Source organism: Hipposideros armiger, unplaced genomic scaffold, assembly GCF_001890085.2.
Source record: "Hipposideros armiger isolate ML-2016 unplaced genomic scaffold, ASM189008v1 scaffold_186, whole genome shotgun sequence".
In the NCBI taxonomy this organism is placed as follows: domain Eukaryota; kingdom Metazoa; phylum Chordata; class Mammalia; order Chiroptera; family Hipposideridae; genus Hipposideros; species Hipposideros armiger.
The window spans coordinates 43,665-62,112 of NW_017731536.1; the positions used below are offsets into that span (position 1 = coordinate 43,665).

The window sequence follows — 18,448 nt, forward strand, 5'->3', positions numbered from 1 at the left end:
TTCATTTTACAAGAGAAGAGCAAATGAGTTAGTTACTAGGGTAGATTCCTTTACATTTAAAACCAGAAAATCTATTTCACTGAGAGTGTGTGGAGAAACTATTCGACAGGTATAATTTTTGCCAATTATTTCTAGCTTTCTTTAAGTTGGGTAATTTTTTTTTAATGGAATAGAGTGTAGCTCTCTCAGACCAAGGCTTTGGTATTTGTCAATGCGAGTAGACTCATCACACCCAGGAGACCAAATTCACCCACTTGCACAGCATTAAATCAACCCTAACTTAGTGTCATCATAAGACCTACTTATTATCAAGGAAGAACTTTAAAGGCTTATCTCTGAATTTCAGCTGAATAGTAATTTTAATTTTAATGTACCTTTTAATTATGACTCATAGGAACAAAAGATGACTACAGTAAGCCTCCTAACAGATTTCAGCTTCTCCCCTTCCTATTAATCATCAACACAGCCAACAAATGTTTTCTTAAAAATCGGATCTGATCCCATCATTCTTCTGAGTAAGATCTTTCGAGGACACCCATCTCTCCTTTGCCTGGTCGGCTGTTATTCAACCTTCATGGCCCAATCACATGATCAACTCTAAAAGTTTCTCCAGTATTGCCTGTAATTTTTCTTTTAACATTCAATGGGTGTTGTGACTTGCCAAATTGGCGCTAAACTTTAGGTACATTATCTCATTGCGTATTTACAGTAGCTATCTGAAACAGGTGCATCATTCTCCACATGCCCACTACATCCAGCTGTGCTATTCAGACCTCCTACAGTCACACTGATTTCAGTCTACTTGATCTTCCAATTACTGTGAGTCAAAATCTCTCACTGTGAGTGAATTTGACATTTCTCTTCCGAGTTTTGTCAATTTTCATTTTATGCATTTGCTATTGCATTATTAGGTACAAATAAGTTGAGAATTATTATATCCTCCTGGTGAACTGAATTTTGTATCAATTTCCAATGACTCTCTTTTATTTTTACTAATGTTTCTTATTTCTTATTTATTTTTGTCATGCAACTTCAGGGAAGGAGAACACACTAGAGATCATTTGGCTCTGTCTAATATTAATACAGCTATGCCAGCTTTCTATTTTAATATTTGCCTGATATGGTTGCCTTATGAAAAGCTTTCTACATCCTCTGTTTTATTTTTTATTTATTTTTTTTTATTGTTAGTTTCATCCTACATCCTATGTTTTAGATGTACTTCTTACAAACAACTTAAAGAAGGATGATAATGCTCATTAATCCCGTCTGACAATCTCTACCTTCTAACCTGAACATAGGTCCATTTAGTTACTGATATATTTGAATTTGACCACCTTATTTTGGTTGTTTTCTCACCTTCTTCATGCTTTTCTTGCCATTTTTGGATTAAATATATTTTAGCCATTCTTTTTTATTTCCCTCTACTAGCTGAGAAATTATATATCTCATTTCTATTCTTTTGGTGAATTTCTTAGAATTTTTTTAACATGCACATTTGATCAAGGTGTAAACTTAATTTCTTGACCCGTTCAAACAATACTAAAATCTTAGAATGTTTTAACTCAACCTCTTTCCTAACATATAGACTGTGGTCATATAATTTAATTTTAGTTTTGCTTTTTAAACCCCTAAATGTATGATTATTATAGTTTTATACAGGCATTTTTTGTTTACATTTTACCACTTTCTCTGCTTATTACTTCTTCTTCCAATTCAAGCTTTATACTTAGGAATCACCCTACTTCTACCTAAAGAACATGCTTTAGTATTTCCTCCAGTGATGTCTACTGAAACAAACACCCTCCGTTTCAACAAAAATATCTTTACTTCATCCTCTTCCTTGGAAGATGGTTTTTCTTAGTGTACAATTCCAGGTTATCAGTTGTTTCCTCACAGCACTGTGTTACTGAGAAATAGGCTGTCAGCAGAAATGTTGTTCCTTTGTAGGTCACCTGTCTTCCTTCCTGGATGTAGAAGCTGTTTCTCTGTCCCCAGTGCTGCCGTAGTCTCACTATAGTGTGTACAGTGTGCATTTCTTTCTATTTATCCTGCTTTGGATTTGCTGGGTTTACTGAATGTAAGGATTGTAGTCTTCATCCAGGCCTAGAAAGTTCTCAGCCTTGCTATCTCTTCCGCTACTGCCTCTCCCTAAATCTGTATCTCCTCTCCTTCTGGAATTCTGATGAGATGACTGGCTGTATGTTATGCCTTCTCAGTCTATCCTCTATACCCCTTAACCTCTCTTTTATATTTCTTTCTCTGTCTGTTCCACATTCTGGGTATTTCCCTTAGATTTATTTTCCAGCTTACGAGTTTTCTCTTCAGACAGGTTGAATCTGCTATTAAACTTTTTCATTAAATTTTTATTACAATTTTTATATTTTATAAAAATTTTGTATTTTTCATTTCATATCTGATTCTTTCCCACAGCTGCATATTTCTATAATCCCTTATTCCTTATGGATATTTTCAAACTTCTCTTATTTCATCAAATATATTAAAGTATCTTTTTGTTTACTATGTTAATTATGACAATATTTAAAGTCTTTATATGCCTGACTCTGATGATTGCTGTTCTTTGCTGACTTGCTGTGGTACCTTGTTTCCTTGTATGTTTTATGACTTTTTTTTTTTTCCTGTGAGTTCAGATTCCTTGGAACTCTGAGGACTGAGTTGAAGATGGGTTTCTCCAAAAACGATCAGTGGCTGCTTTCTGATGGGCATCTGGTGGCACTGCCTCTGCAGAACTACATTAATTTCTCAGGTTGAGGGATTTTGGGAGCAATCTAGGTAGTGAATTCTTACTTCAAACCAACCTGAGGACCAGCTTGTACTTAGTAATTTTCAAAAGAGGAATCTTTGTTCCCACCTCATAGAATTCTGATCCAACAGCGAGGTCAAATGGGTAATTGTTTTTGCTTTCCTCCCCAAGGGGCAGGTTTACTTCTACTGTAGCTCGTCCTTACACTGAGGATGCCATCCTGTGGGGTTATCAGCCGTCTAACTTAGCCCTCAATCCAGTTAACCTCACACCAGCATCTGACAGTGTCAACCCCTCCTCAAGTTTTTAATGCTCATGCTCCCCGCAGTGCTGAGATGACACAGCGTCCGTAGGGTCCAGTCATCTCTCTGGTCGCTGCTTCTCTGGAAACAGGAATGACTGACTGTTTCTTGACCATCTTCCTGGCGTCATAAGCCTTGTAGACAGCAGGAGTTAGTTTACTAAATAAATACATGACCTCTCAGTGGTCACTTACCGGGTGGGTTAAAGGCAATGATATCGTCTAAGAGCTTAGACATTTCCTGTTCTAGGACTGCTAGGGTGATCTTTCCATTTTGTTCCAGGTTGCTGAGGAATTGCACCATCTGATGAGTGAAGGCTCGGCATTTTGGAACTGCATCCTGACAATAAAAAAAAGCATCATTCAAGCAAACCCACGCAAGCAGCATTAACTGAGTATTCCCTAGGAGCATGGCGCTGCACTGACTGCTCGGTGGAGACTGGAGAGGACAGAGAAAGAAGCCACATGACAGGTGTATCTAAGGGCCCTGTTGCTAGGGATATGCAAATCTTTGGTTAACACTTAGACTAGAACCTCTGTTCCCCAAAATTCTGGTAGGACACTCTTCCTTTTTTACTACATTAATAACAACATTGACTACATACAAATTACTTGCCAGGAATGTTTTCAAAAACTTTTATGTTCATTATCTACTTTAATCCTCACACCACCACTTTGAGGCAAAGTATGTTTCAATTCAGATGAGAACACCAGGGTCAGAATGGCAGTGAGCTGGGGACCTGAGTTTTTCAGACCTCAAACTCATACTCATAACTTCCCTACCATTCTGCTGCCAATGGCATTCAGGTCACTAAACCAAACGGCCCATGCCAGCCCATAATCCTGTCGGCCTCCTGTAAGCATGTGACACTGCTAGTAAATAAAGGCTTTCTAGAGATAAATAAAAGATCCTAGACGCCAAAATATGAGTAGACATGATAGACCCCCTCCCACTTTCTCTGATGAGCTGTCACGGGGTCAAGACTGTCCTCAGTAGCACCTGTGCCATTACCAGTGCCTTTTAAAGCACTCACTCAACTTACAAGATGCTTCTGGCTGTCAGCAGGAATGGAAAGGCCTGCAGTCACTTTTAGGAGCTTCACGATTAATTCAGCAGAAGATTCCTTCGCCAGGAGGATGGATGGCTGATAATGGCTGCTGAAATAGCTGAGCACACTCTGATATGACACAATATCCACAAGATGCCATGAAAGTGAGCTTGTCTGTCCAAGGAGACTAAGTAGAGGTGAATCCTAAAAACGAAACACATATTCCTTTAGTTCCAAAGCTCCCATTTTTCCAGAAATACGTGTCTCTAATTCACCCACCAAGTGACCACTAAGATGGCCTATGATAAGCATAGAACAGTTAAGATGTCAAATAAATATCTACTCAAGTAAGGAGCACCAGTGACATTAATAAGCAAAGTCTTGGCAAAAACACATTAAAATTTTTAAGTAGTCCCAGTTTTCAAAGGAACTCTCTGATCTGGTGTTAGAACTAGCAATTAATAAGATGTAAAACAAAACTGATTTTTATATTCTGACTCAGTGTGGTTCCCTTCATAATCTACAATTCGATTATGACCTATCCAAGAAAATCAGGCATCTAGTTAAAAACACACATCCGATATGCCAAGTATATTTTCCCACTGAGAGAGACGTTACAGAGACAACCAACAAATGACAACTTCACAGAAAGTGAGGATGCAGAGGATGCCAAGTTTTATCACAGGCTCCCCAAACTTACTATTTCGTCCACCAGTTGATCTTCCTTTACCAATAAAATCATCATGAAAAGGAGGCAGACCACCATGCTCCGGGTCTCTGGGTGGGGGCTAGGACTCCAGGCATCCGAGAGCACACTGACCCAGTTGACTTCACAGAGGACAGACCCCAGAAATAAGAAGCAGCTCTTAGGGCTTCCTCGTTCCACCTAAAAGGAAACAAAACCAATGTTTTGCTTTAAGCCATCTATGTATGTTGAAAATGTGTATAAATCAATGTTTACTAAACTATATTTTTAAAAATAATATTTCTTCCCCAGATTACAAAAATCATCCATAATCCTAGCCCCGAGAGACATAGCCTTAGCATTTGTAACATCTTTCCTTCCATGCGCAATGCAAGTGTACATTTTTCGTCTTGTTTGGAGTTCACTGTTTATTCCACTAGTTCGTAGCAGAAGAGGAGTGAGCTTCCCTGGCTCCAAACAGGGTGGCAAATCCCCGCCTTGTTAGTCACTGGTGCTGAGGAATGTGTACCACAGTCCTCAGATGTGCTGGGATAGGACAAAGGTTGAGATCTACAAGTCAGTAGTTCCCAAAGCTGAGCGTGTACCAGAACCATTTGGAAGACCTGCTAAAACACAGACTGTGCAGGCATCACCCCTAGAATTTTCAATAGCCATGTATAGAGTGGGTGCAGAAATGTGCATTTCTAACAAGTTCCCAGGTGGTAATGATGCTGCTGGTCCTGGAACCACACTTTAAGACTCACTCTATTAGTATACATACTTTTATACTGCCTTTCTAGTGGAATGTTATGTTATAAAAATATCTCCGTATCAGTAGACTTTATAATCTCTGATGACTACACAATATTTCGCTAAATCCTATTTTAAATTATTAGGGATCGGAGGTGTGGCATATGTATTATAAAGTGTATAATCAATGTCAAAGTGATCTTTTATGAGCCTATTTAAAGTCTGTTTAAAATAAAATATGGCTAGCAATATATTTTTCCTTTTAAAATGAAGGTTAAAAAGCTCTACTCCATTGACAAAATCTCAATCAGTGGAATTTGGTGATGATTCAAATCCTCCCATTACTAACATCATTATACCTATTCTTTTATATAAACTAACTACTTATTCTTTTTCCTTTTAAAAATGATTCTCAATCATCTTTTATAATCTGTTCCCTATCCTCACCCTCAACTCCCTCAAAAAATATACCTTAGTATGCCAACAAGACACGTAGAACTAAAGGTTCCCAGCTCCCGGGCAGCTCAGGGTCATCTATCATTAGACTAAAACTCCTGGAAACACAGAATCTACAGCGTCCCTCTACAGATAATGCACTATTTAATCTGTTGTATAGGTAAGGCTGCTCTCTTCCTTAAATGCTATCTTAGAGCTCTTGAGACAAACATTCCCTTCCATGTTCATAAAGGGAATGACATTAAGTAGATATCATCTTAGTGCCTGTCTCCCAGAAAAAACCGAGCTATAAAATCATGCTTAACCTTGTATTTCTCTAAGACAGCTGTCCTCAGCTTTTCTCAAGCTCCAGAGGAGAGGCTGACAAAGGCGGCCCTGGGTGGGGTCTCCATTTAAAGCACTGAAGAACTGCAGTACCTTTTACTAATTGTCATAAAGAATTGTAGTCATTAAGTACTTATGGTGTCTCAATAAATGTGACATTAAGAGGAAACACAAATGAACTGATAACTACAAACAAATAAACTGAAACAATCATATAAAGCTAAGATTATATAGGGGTTTTTTTAAAATAGAAATTTACTAAGAACAACAAAAATGCCTGACTGGTATGTGGCACTACTGTGTCTGATTTTTGCCAACTGTCGCTTCTACTGCAAAGACTCTTTACACACTTAGTGGCACTTTCCAGGTCATCTCAGGTCTTTATAGATTATGATGCATCATTGGGTGTTACAATGCACTTGTATCTCCTCCAACCTAATGACTCCTTTGCACAACTGCTTAAAGAAACTAATGGCTTGAGTACCAATTTATATTTTGCTTTAATAGAACATTTAACAATAAATAGTTCTAATGATATGATCCAAGAAAAATATGCAGACACAGACACACCAAGAAGAGCATGACAAAGCCATTGAACTATGTACTCACAGGACAATATTACCAAAGTCTAGAGACAAAATCTTTCTCTGGGTTTTAAATATGCGATGTTTTCCAGTCACCTACCAACACCATGAAATGATTTCCATAGGATGCTGCTTAGACAAATACCAGGTGGGCAACATAGAGTGTGGGCACAGTCCACACACAGCAACTGTGCCTACAGCCCCAGTGAAGGGAGCACAGGCCGCAGAGAGTGAACGGCTAACCTTGAAGAAGGCCTCCATGAGCAGCTGGTCGGGGTGCAGGTCCCCCCACGGGAGCTTCCGGTAGGCACTATGAAAAGCGTACAGAATGAACTCGGGCATTTTGGGTGCTGTACACGCTTCACAGTAATGCATCAGGTGTAACCGAAGGGCTCCTTCATCACCTGGCAACAGCTTATCTAAAATTGAAAAAGCAAATACAGCTCAAGACCTTGTGGTTTACCTTTAAAAACGAATGAATGAATGAATGAACGATAATAACTAACACAAATTTGAACTAAAAATCTAAAATCTAAGATTCTCAATAATTATACAATTCCAAAGATTTTCACATGCGGGGATGGGAGGGACTGATGATGGCAGATTAATAACAAAGAGTGGTATTTTAACTACTTACTGGGATAACTACAATGAGCAAGCAGCTGGTGTATGGAAGATAGTAAGGGTGACGAGTTTTTCTTCAAAACTTCTAAATACATGGTTTTTAAACTCATACACACGCCACAGCCCCAACCAATTCTAGGCCTCCCTTTAGTCAGCAACCTGGATCACTCAGTATTGTCCTCACAAGAAATCAACTGCTTTAGTGCCTCAGGAGCTAACGGTTTGGTCTAAAACAAATGATTTCAGCCTTTCCGGTTCCAGGCAAATGAATGGAGCATAGTCAAAGAAGAGCGCGCCACACACAGGAACAGAAACCTGACGGTGTTTCTCAACATTCACGTTTCAAAAATGACCAATGGGCATCAACACACGGTCCCAGTCAATTTATCATTTCTAACGTTCCTGTGCCTTCGATTGCCAGTACTTACTTTATCCTACAGCATGAAACATTAACACATGCTTTTAACAGCCTTTTAAGACAGGGCTGAAGGGTAGCATTTGTTTAAATATGGATAAATGGTAGTTTTGTTTCGATAAGGATGGATCTGTAGGTAGACGATGTCTAGGAGGTAATCCCTTAGAAGAAGACCGAGCTTCCAGTCCCAGCCCAGACACAAATAAATTCTGTGACCTCACCCTAAATTCATTTTGCTTTTCAGGTCCTCATTTTTCTCATCAATAAAAGGAGAGAGTTGGATCAATGTCCTCACTAAAAGGCTATGATTTAATACTTCATCTTGTTTTGCATAATTCTTGCTTCCTCTCTCTGAACTTGGCTACCAATTCTTGACGTTATCCATGTACCCTCCTGTTCCTAAGCCACCTTCTTATTTTATAGACGCAGGCAAGAGCCTGAGAGTACTTGCCCCTAATCCTACAAAATTAAATATACAGCCTTTGTGACTATAATTTGATACTCCAATATTTTTCTCACCAATAAATATATTTTGGATGGTAAAAAGTGACTAGAAGACTCTTTCAAAAAAAAGAAAGATTATTATTAGCATTTTATGTGTTACTCATTGAACCAATATTTATCAAACAGACACTGAGGGGCTGGCTGAGTGGCTCAGCTGGTTAAGAGCTCACTTGGGAGCACCAGCTCTGAGCAGCAGAGCTGCGGTTCGGATCCCACATGAGGGCCAGTGACGCTGCCCTCTACAGCTAAGATGGTGAACAACAGCTCAACCTGGAACTGGGCTGCTGTGAGTCACCAGTGACGGCGTAGGCTGCAGCGGGGCTGCAGTGGGCTGCCGTGAGCTACGTGAGTGGCTGGCAGCATGAGCGGCCGGCAGCTGGTGTGAGCTGCTGTGAGTGGCCAACCAATGACCAGTGACTGATTGCCTCACCAGGGAAGAGCACAATGATCATACCAACATGGGCCAGTGAAGTGACGTCCTCCACAACTAGACTGAAGAACAAAAACAGCAATTTGTCTACCTGTCTGTTCTCCTTTCCCAATTCCCCAATGCTGTTCCCCTCCCCGCAATTCCCCAATAAAATCTTTAAAAAAAAAACAAACAAAACAGACACTGAGAATATGGCACTGATAATGGGTTGATGTAGGTTTATCGACTAACAAATGTATCGCTCTGGTGGGGAAGTGACAGTGGGGGAGGCTGTGCATGGGGGAAGGCAGAGGGTATATGAACTCTCTGCACGTTCTGCTCAATTCTGTCTAAAGCCACTCTAAAACAACTAAAGACATATATATACATACCAGGGGTGCCAAAAATATGTATACACATTTTCAGGGATGTTACGTTATCTATGCTCAAGTAGTAGTTAGTTTGCCATAATCAGAAGTGTCTGGACGCTGATGGTAACCACTTTGAGCACCTCTTGTAATTGCAGAAGTCAAACGTGACTTGTATTCATCTTTTGTTATCGGTATATATTGAGTATTACAATTTTAACACAGTTTTCCTTTCTTAAAAATGTGTATACATTTTTTTGGCACCCTCTGTATATATACACAAACATAAAAATACCCGACGACATACTGTTCACTCCATGACTAAATCCCATATAACCACGTGGCAGCCACAGAGGTGTTCACTCAGGAGCACTTGCTGATCCAGCTGCAGTGCCTGCAGGGGCCACTGCAGTGCCCGAGTCAAGGCCACACTGTCCCAGGCAGCCCTCAGCCAACAACTGAGCACAGGCCTGGACACTTCTGCCCAACGTGAGGCCCCTCGGTGAGGAACCTCTGCGCTGGCACCCCTGTTGGGCTGGCCAGGCCTTTCTCAGAGCTGTACCGCAGGCTGAGGCTTGTTCTCCCCACTCTCCTTTCACAGGTATCATGCCTGCACAGGAGTCTGAAGGCTACTGCTGCTTGTCTCCCTCTTACTGAAGGGCACATGGAGATAGAAGACAAGAACCTCTAAGGACCACGCTCTTGCTGAAAGGGCAGACTAGTGGGGAAAAAGAAACTTTGCCGTGACTCGGAGTTGTGGAGGGAAAAAGCTTACCGTGATAACTGAGGCCTGCCTGCAAACTGAGTTTGGACTTTGGTTTCATATATAAGTGTGTGGCGTGAGAAACCTTACGCCAAGAAATTATGAGGTTCCAACTGGCAGCAAACACAGATTTTCTCTGGAGATACACACCCTCATCCTAGTCTTTCCAGACTTTCCCTAGATAATGTCTCTCTAAATGTGGGCTCAGAATACAAAACTACAAAGTACACAGGAAACAAGCTTCTGAGAATAAGAGTTCAAGGAACATCCAACAGCAGCATAGGCCACTCCCCAACGGAACTTTCAAAGTAATGGAATTATTGCATATGGATCATAAAAGAAAGTAAGCACGTTTAAACATTTTAAATAAATAAAAGTGGAATTTTAAACAAGAGAAAGAAGTAAGATGCTATCAACAAGGATCAGGGTAGATCTGCAAACAAATATAACTTCCAGGAAGTGAAATGGGAAATTCAGTGGATATTTTTTAAAGTAGATTAGACATAGCTACAGCTACAGAGACTGAGTAAACTGGAAAAGAGACCTCAATAATTGACCCAAAATAAAGGATGAAAAGATAGAACATGAAAAAGAAGTCAGAGTCATAGAAGATAGAGTGAGGTTCAACATGGGAGACAGACAATATCTGAAAGACAAAGCCTGCAGTTTCCATAACTGATGAAATGCCAAATGACCTCACAAACAGGAAGTTACAAACTTCATACTCAATAATTGCATGAGTGATCTTTCTTTGGTCAAAGATGACTGCCTACCAACGAAAATAAAATTAAATAAAGTAGGAAAGCGGAGGCAAAAGACTGACTGAATGACTTAGGGGAAAAGTGAGAACCAACCAGAGACATGACGTAACATCTTCCTACCTTTAAAGCTCTCGTGCAGCGAGTCAATGCAATCAGTGAACAACTGCACAATGCTTGAGGCCACCACAGCATCACTCTCCAGCCATGGGTAGTGTCGTTGGCTGCTTTAAATAAATGAAACATGCACTTAGAAGGGAAAGTGCCAAGATTAAATGACTTTAGGTCCCAGGGTCTAGGGCTTGCCAGAGTCATAGAAAGCTCTGCAGTATGGAGCGCTCACATGTATGTAGACCATTTCAAAGGCTGTATGTTCCTGGAGGTGAATTGTAGCTTGCAATATCAACCATATAGTTTCATTTACTTTTTTTCCTAACCTTTATTCCAACACCATTAAGTTTCAGAAGTGTGTTACCTAAATTAACCATCAAATTAACATCTTTTTACATCCAATTTATACTCTTGAACCCATCCCTTGTGCATCTTGGTTACATTTCAAATGCCTTAGAAATATACCATCAGGTAGCTTCAACAGTAAGAAGGAAAAGGAAGAAAGGAGAGGGAAGAGGAGGGCAAGGAAGGGGAGGGGAGGGAAGAAAGAAAGTGTCATGTAACAAAAAGATGTCCAAAATGGATGGATAGAAAAGAACCAAAGAATAAACTCTTTATATGAAAATTTTAGTTTCTGAATCTGGTCCAGAAAGTTCAATATCAAAATCGATTCCATTAATTCTTCCTGGAAATAAACAGGAGGCTGCATTATAATCAGCAAACAGTCGCTACAAAATCCTGAAGCTTGCAGCTTGTTTAAGAATAGCCCTGTAGCAAAAGCAAAGATCCAGAACCTTTTCTATTTTCCTCAAGGAAGCAGCACGGGTTAAAGCAGAGTCCCGGCAAAGGAGTCAAAAGCCCCGGGCTCTGGCCCCAGTTCTGGCCCTCACTGGCTACAGGACAGGAGCAAGACATTCAAGTTTTCTGAGTCTCGGGATCAGATTAATCAATATTTGTGAAAACACCTTAAATACTGTGATGTCTAGCACTATTAAAATTTTACAATATTCTCGTCAAGTTCGCCTAGTTTGTTTGTATGCTTTTGGGGAAAACAAGACTCATAAGGAGTCACTTGGACAGCCCCACCTCTGTCCTAAATGCTCATGAAATAATGCTTTCATTTAATTGCAGAGTTAAAAGGGTAATTCCCATCACTAATCTGGAAGCCAACTTAACTCCAAAAAATAAGTGAAATACTGGATAAGATAAATTAGTCTCATATTTTTAATGTCATATTATTCAAACCTAATTAAGGGGAGCAGCATCCGTTTTTCTGAAATTAAGTACCAACACTCATTCAACTTCTTTATTGTAGAAAACTACAAATGAGTGTCCAGTTTTGTTTCAAAATTCGTATCAAGATGATAGCTCTCTGATCAGCCAGACTAAAAATTTCACTAACAGAAAATATCTTCAGGTTCTTTCATAAAGAAGCATTTTCTAAATTTAAATATGGCCTTACACTTAAAAAAATTAAATCTGTGAATGCATCGCTTGTATCAAGACACCATCAGAACTTTAAGTCTAGGTAGGGCCAGCCGAGTGGTGCATTGGTTAAGAATTGGCTTGGGACGCCAGCTCTGAGCAGAAGGGCCTCGGTTTGGATCCCATGTGAGGGCCAGTGACGCTGCGCCCTCTAGAGATAAGATGGTGAACAACAGCTCAACCTGGAGCTGGGCTACCTTGAGTCGCTGGCAACGGTGTAGGCTGCAGCCCCTGCTGCAGTGGGCTGCTGTGAGCTACCGTGCGTGAGCGGCCGGCAGCCAGTGTGAGTAGCCAAGAGCTGCCGTGAGAAGCTGTCCAGTGGCTGGTGACCTATCTGCCTCACCCGGGAAGAGCACAATACCACCAACATGGGCCAGTGAAGCAACGTCCTCCACAAGTAGACTGAAGAACAAAAGGACAGCAACTTGTCTGTTCCCCTTCCCCAATTCCCCAATACAATCTTTAAAATAAATAAATAAATACATAAATAAATACATAAATAAATAACTTTAAGTCTATAAATTTCAAAGGAATTTGAATATCTGAAAAACAATTTACCTTTCATTGTCCCCTAAAACCAGGATCCACGGTTTAAAGAGCTGGATGATTAATGAATGCAGGGATCTCAGCACTAAAACAAAGCAAAATTTTTAGAGACAGAAACAAGTGTATCCTTTCTCAATATCATTGATAACACTATACAGAAAATCTACTTATTGTCTGTATACCCATAAACTATGTTGATATAAAAACAAATTTTTTTTTAAAAAAAAGACGGTCCAAGATGGCAGATTAGAAGCCAGACCCAAAAGAATTAGGAAAAAAAAAAAAAGTTTAATGTATGCATGTTTATGTTCTCATTTGCTACAATGGAATTTCTTGAACTGAAAATTTGTACTACAAAATGTCATGGATAATTTTATAATGTACATTTCTTAAAAGATAAATGCTTAAATATTCAGGACCCTTTCCTTAGCGAGACAAATAATAGTAAGAAAGAGGTGGCGATTGAAACCTATCTCTGTACTCCGCCCCACAAAGGAGGGGCAGAGACAAGCTGAAGCAAGCATCTACTGTCTAAATGAGCACAAGTATGACACACATATGGGTTCACACCTATGCTATATATTTTCCATTTCCTCTGCTTGACACTCAGATATATAGTTTTATCGCAAAGATCTAAATCTCTTAATGTGTGTATTCAAGTCACTTCTAAGAGAAGGTCAGATCACCCAGCTCTATGCAGCACTAAAGGTGTATTACCTGTTTTGCTGTTGGCAGATGGGTTTTGCGCCAAGCAGGCCATTTCTGAGTCAAGCAGCCTTTTCACAAGATAGCCCAAGAGTATCTTCATACCATCCATGTAAGGACTCCATTTTGAGAATAAACCAAAACTTTTAAAGTCTAATGTGGATAACCGAAGCTTATAAAAAAAGTTTGAGAGCCACTGTATAGTCTCCATTACCTGGAAGAGAATAACTGGTTAAAAAATGCTCACTGAATGTCTCCTTTCAGTAGAGTGTTACCATACACTGTGAGGGAAGGCTTTGACTCTGCAAGAGTTGAAAAACTATACAGCATGTGAAAAGTAAATCAACAGACTTCTTAAAGCAGAGGAACCATTCTTTTAAACAAATTTTCATGTGGACCCATATCATACAAAATTGATAGAACTGAGAGCTCTGTGGGACACTGCATGAAACCCTAACCAAAGGAGCCAGTGTACAAGGTTAAGAAGCAGGTGAGGTAAGGTGTGGAAGGCGTAGGCCCAGCTGCTCTTGAAGAGATGAGCAAGAATCAGACTGAGGAGTGAGAGAAAGGCTACCCAGACAAAGGGAAAGTGGGGGAGCAAGTGACTGAAAAGAAAAACACAGGGCTCTTAAAGATAATGCACAAAAAAGCAGCTTTTTAGATCTAAATTTAAATGTGTTCCAATTATTTAAATAGCAAAGGAAATGGAAAAGAAATGCAGAGACAAAAACGTCAGACTCCAAAAGCTACACACCTGCTTGTCTGACAAGAGAGCATCCTGGGAGCTTTGAAGCACTGTGCTCTCGGCAGAAGGTGCCCCCTGCTGGCAGTTCGGGGCACAGCAGCCCAGGGCTCTCAGCGTGGCTTTCCAACACTCAGGGCTCAGCAGCTGCTCAGCAGAGCCTTACAGGGCAGGGACAGAGGACAGAAAGTCAGCAGCTTTCACAAACTACAATTTTTAACTTGAATCAAAGAACATATGTTTTTTACAAAGGAATGAATATTAAATAAGAATCCCAAACAAATTCATCTGTGAAGAATCCAGAGGAAAGAGAACTTATTAAAAGAACTATCTACCCAAACGCCTGACTTTCCTTGTTCCTGTTAACCCTGTTTGGAGTGAACACAGCTGGAGCCATTTGAGCTTGAATCTGGGAGCAAAATCCTACCTATCAGACCTTTACTGGGGAATGAATGGTAAGGAGCCGTTTTCCTGGCCGGATGATGTGAGAGAAAACAATGGTGACGGGACGAGGGCCCCTGGGTGCAGACACAATGACAGCGTGTGGGCTCTCATCAGAAGGTGTTTTATAGTTACCCCTAAAACTCCACTCCTACAATGGGCAAAACCTAAAGCAACACAGACAGCATGCCAAAGTCGAGACTACCAGCCAGCAAGCACTCCGCCGCTTACACACTTCACATTCCAGAGGACAGGAATAATATCTCCCAGGTCCTTTCCACCCAGAGGTGACATGAGGATCCAACAGGATAACAGAGGCTCAGGGGAGCAGGTCTGAGGGGAAGGATGATGAGGTCAGGGGCACTATTCTGAGTATGAGATGTCCAGGGGACGGGAGGGGCAGTGTCCAACCGCCACTGTGGTCTGGACGTTAGGGCAGAGGTCTGGGCTCAAGCTACAGCGTGGGAGTCAGGCACACCTAGAAGACGGCAGTGACGCCAGGGGAAACAACAGGCTCACCCAAGGCAAATGGAGAGAACAGAGGAGCAAAGGATGGAACCCTGGGAACACCAACATGGTGGCCAAGGAGGGATGGGAAACAGGAGGCTGGAGGCTATGGAATCTGACAGAGGTGGGTGGTACTGTTATTCTTAAGCCTTTAACTGAATTACTTCTGAGAAGTATAAATTTCCTGCTCCATGCAAGTCAATGGTTGTCTATATAAATAGTTTATAATCTCTTTGAAAGATCTCAGGAGAAAAAAAAACAACATATATTTGATCATATTTTGAAAATTTAGAACAAAAATCAGCCATGCAAATATGCATCAAAAATTGTACAAATACACTTCCCTGCCACTGTTCTCCACCTACCCTGCAACTTCCCACTGTAGGAAACAAGAAAGCTTGAGGTGCTTTGAAAATGAGACCGCATATTTCCGTACAAGTATTCTTTTCCTTTTTTTAATTTATTGTTTTTATTAGTTTCAGGTGCGTATGAGTATTTTTAAGGTAGTCTAATACACAAGGTCATTAACTTATTCATTAAACACTTTCCACTAAAAAGCACAAAGATTTGGCACAAAGCAAAATTTAGTTTTCCATTACATCTATCAACAGTATCAAGTTTTCATGAAAAAGTAAATTTGATCTCATTTTTCAAATTTCAATAAAATCCCTGCCTAGTGAAATTCCCAAAATAAGAAAGCCTACATCCTTTATTTCTCCTCTGATCTCCATACTCCAATGGAAAATTACAGGAAGGGGACAGGAATGGTGGGAATACAGAAAATTTAATGCTGTCTTTCCTTTGGCAAATATAAATATAGTCTAGCATTACACAGGGATCAAATTCATTGGCAAAGAGAGTCAAAAAAATTAGGGGTAGGGGGAACTGGCCGACTGGGGCATTGGTTAGGAGTTGGCTTGGGACACCAGCTCTGAGCAGCAGGACCCCGATTCGGATCCCACATGAGGGCCAGTGATGCTGCACCTTCTACAGCTAAGATGCTGAACAACAGCTCAGCCTGGAGCTGGGCTGCCGTAAGTCGCCAACGACGGCGTAGGCTGCAGTGGGGCTGGCTGGCAGCTGGCATGAGCCTTCGTGAGCTGCCTTGAGCTGCCATGAGCGGCCGTCCGATGGCTGGCAAGCGACTGCCTCAGCCAGTAAGAGCGCAATGATAATACCAACATGGGCCAGTGAAGTGACGTCCTCCACAACTAGACTGAAGAATAAAAGGACAGTAACTTATCTGTTCCCCTCCCCCAATTCCCCAATAAAATCTTAAAAAAAAAAATTAGGGGGAAAATAGAACAAAATGTACCCACTATTTAGAACGACAGAGAATCCAACTGGCATATAAAAAGCAACTTCCTTCTCTTACCAAGTCTGTAGTTGGCAGAAGAAGCAGGCCCACCTCCATCCCACCCCATTCAGGACAGCTGCTAAGGTGAGGTAGAGAGATGGGCACATACATGTGGACTCCAACACAAGTGCCTGCTCTCACGTTATAAACAATGAAGGACCATTTTTACAGGTAGTAACATTTGGGGGACTGTTCATTGAGTACTTCAGGTGAAAATCAGTCACTCTAAACCCCTGCACACTTGTGTTACTTTTACATGTTTGGATGATATCTGTAGAATGCTAAATGTGGTATGAAAATTCACTGCGATCTCATCAGTCACAACTAAAAGACACTTACTCTGCATCAGCAGCCTGAGGGTGTCGCTGTACTGGTCAGGAAACTGGTAGAGGAGAAGGTAAGTCCAGTGCTTACAGAAGAGATTAAATGGCATCAAAATGTCTTCATCCGGCTCAAGGCCCCAGGCGGTAAGCGCCGAATGAATGGACTCCAGGAGTCTGGTGCGATCAGACAGAGGAGGCTTCACTGCGTTTAACCATTGCTTCAGATCGAACTAAAAAGAAAAAGAAATGAGAAGCAGTTTTTTTAACACTAGAAAATTAACTGAAGGAGAGCAAAGTCTGTGCAAATTTGGATAGTTTAAAAGTCAAAGATTGCCTAGCCTTTACCTTTTCATCAAGGTTTAAACTACAGTTTCTAAACAAGTACCGAAAAGAATCTGGGCAGTTCAGTAATTGATGGGTGCCATTATGCCTCCATCGCTTCTCCACTCTCAGACAGCAGAGGCAGAGTTTTCTCAGCTCCACATGCTTTTTCTGCAATTTAAAGATCTTGTTCATAAGTTTTCCCTAAAAGACAAGCAGAGCTTTGTAGCTCTCTTTCACTGGTCACAGTGCCACACACAAGCTGGCACTTGACAGAACTGTCTCCAGCTAAGGGCCATGTTTCTGAGTCTGCATCAGTCACCTCAGTGAATAAAAATGCAAGGTGTTGATAACACCTTCCAGAACCCCAAACTATAAGACATGTTCTCCCCCATTACAGATTGAGATCAGTCTCTAGGCCCTAAAAAATTACCAGGTTTTATGACTCACAGATGTCAGAGAAATACCATTGAAGGCAAAATAGCTACAGCTCCAAAATTCTCAACCGGTTAAGTAAATTCATTGCCTTGGTCTGAGTTAACATTCAACTTGAAATGAGGACAAAGGCAATTTGCTTAGATCTGGCTTTTTCCAAATATGAGAGACTTGGACATATTACAACTCATTTATCAAACACAATTGAGGCATAAATTCAGGATAAATTCAAAAGAAGGATGTACTAAATTACTATTATGAATATTTCAAAACTGTACTTAGTGTTTTAAGAGGGTTTGGGAGCTAGGTCCTTTTTATAGTGGAATAAAACTGCCCCACACAACACAACTGACACCCCCATAACAGGAAGCTATGGGATCGGGCTGCTTAAAGGTCATGCAAAATGTGAAAGGGGCCTGTGAGCCTACGGTCTACCTGGAAACAGAACTCCAGAAAGCCTTTCATTTCTGTGGAGTGGGCAAAGCAATCGTTTCTACATCTCAGTGATAACATCAGGACTGTATCACATGTGACTCACCTTGGTCAGCAGCATGAAAATCATGTCACTGTTGTCCTCACTTAGAAACTTCACCACTTTCTCATAGAGCTGTATGAACTCCACGGGTGCAGCATTGGGAGTGAAGAACGGAGACAAAAGAGAGCAGAGCCTTCTATTCCTCAGAACGGTCTCGAGTACTTTTTTGCATTCTGATTTAGTGCCACT

At 40.8% G+C, this 18,448-nt stretch overlaps 1 protein-coding gene across 1 annotated transcript in view; it reads right to left on the reverse strand.

Annotated features, from left to right (window-relative positions):
- Window positions 1-18,448, reverse strand: part of EPG5 (ectopic P-granules 5 autophagy tethering factor) — a 108,654-nt gene that overhangs the window by 12,471 nt on the left and 77,735 nt on the right. The window contains exons 29-38 of the mRNA XM_019652712.1: window positions 18,263-18,448; window positions 16,985-17,198; window positions 14,353-14,501; window positions 13,611-13,812; window positions 12,906-12,978; window positions 10,875-10,978; window positions 7,154-7,329; window positions 4,812-4,997; window positions 4,106-4,315; window positions 3,258-3,402 (exon numbers count right to left, since the gene is read on the reverse strand). The exon at window positions 18,263-18,448 is cut by the window's right edge and continues 1 nt beyond it. Coding sequence (XP_019508257.1) covers window positions 3,258-3,402; window positions 4,106-4,315; window positions 4,812-4,997; window positions 7,154-7,329; window positions 10,875-10,978; window positions 12,906-12,978; window positions 13,611-13,812; window positions 14,353-14,501; window positions 16,985-17,198; window positions 18,263-18,448 — 1,645 coding nt within the window. The remainder of the gene's footprint in view (window positions 1-3,257; window positions 3,403-4,105; window positions 4,316-4,811; window positions 4,998-7,153; window positions 7,330-10,874; window positions 10,979-12,905; window positions 12,979-13,610; window positions 13,813-14,352; window positions 14,502-16,984; window positions 17,199-18,262) is intronic.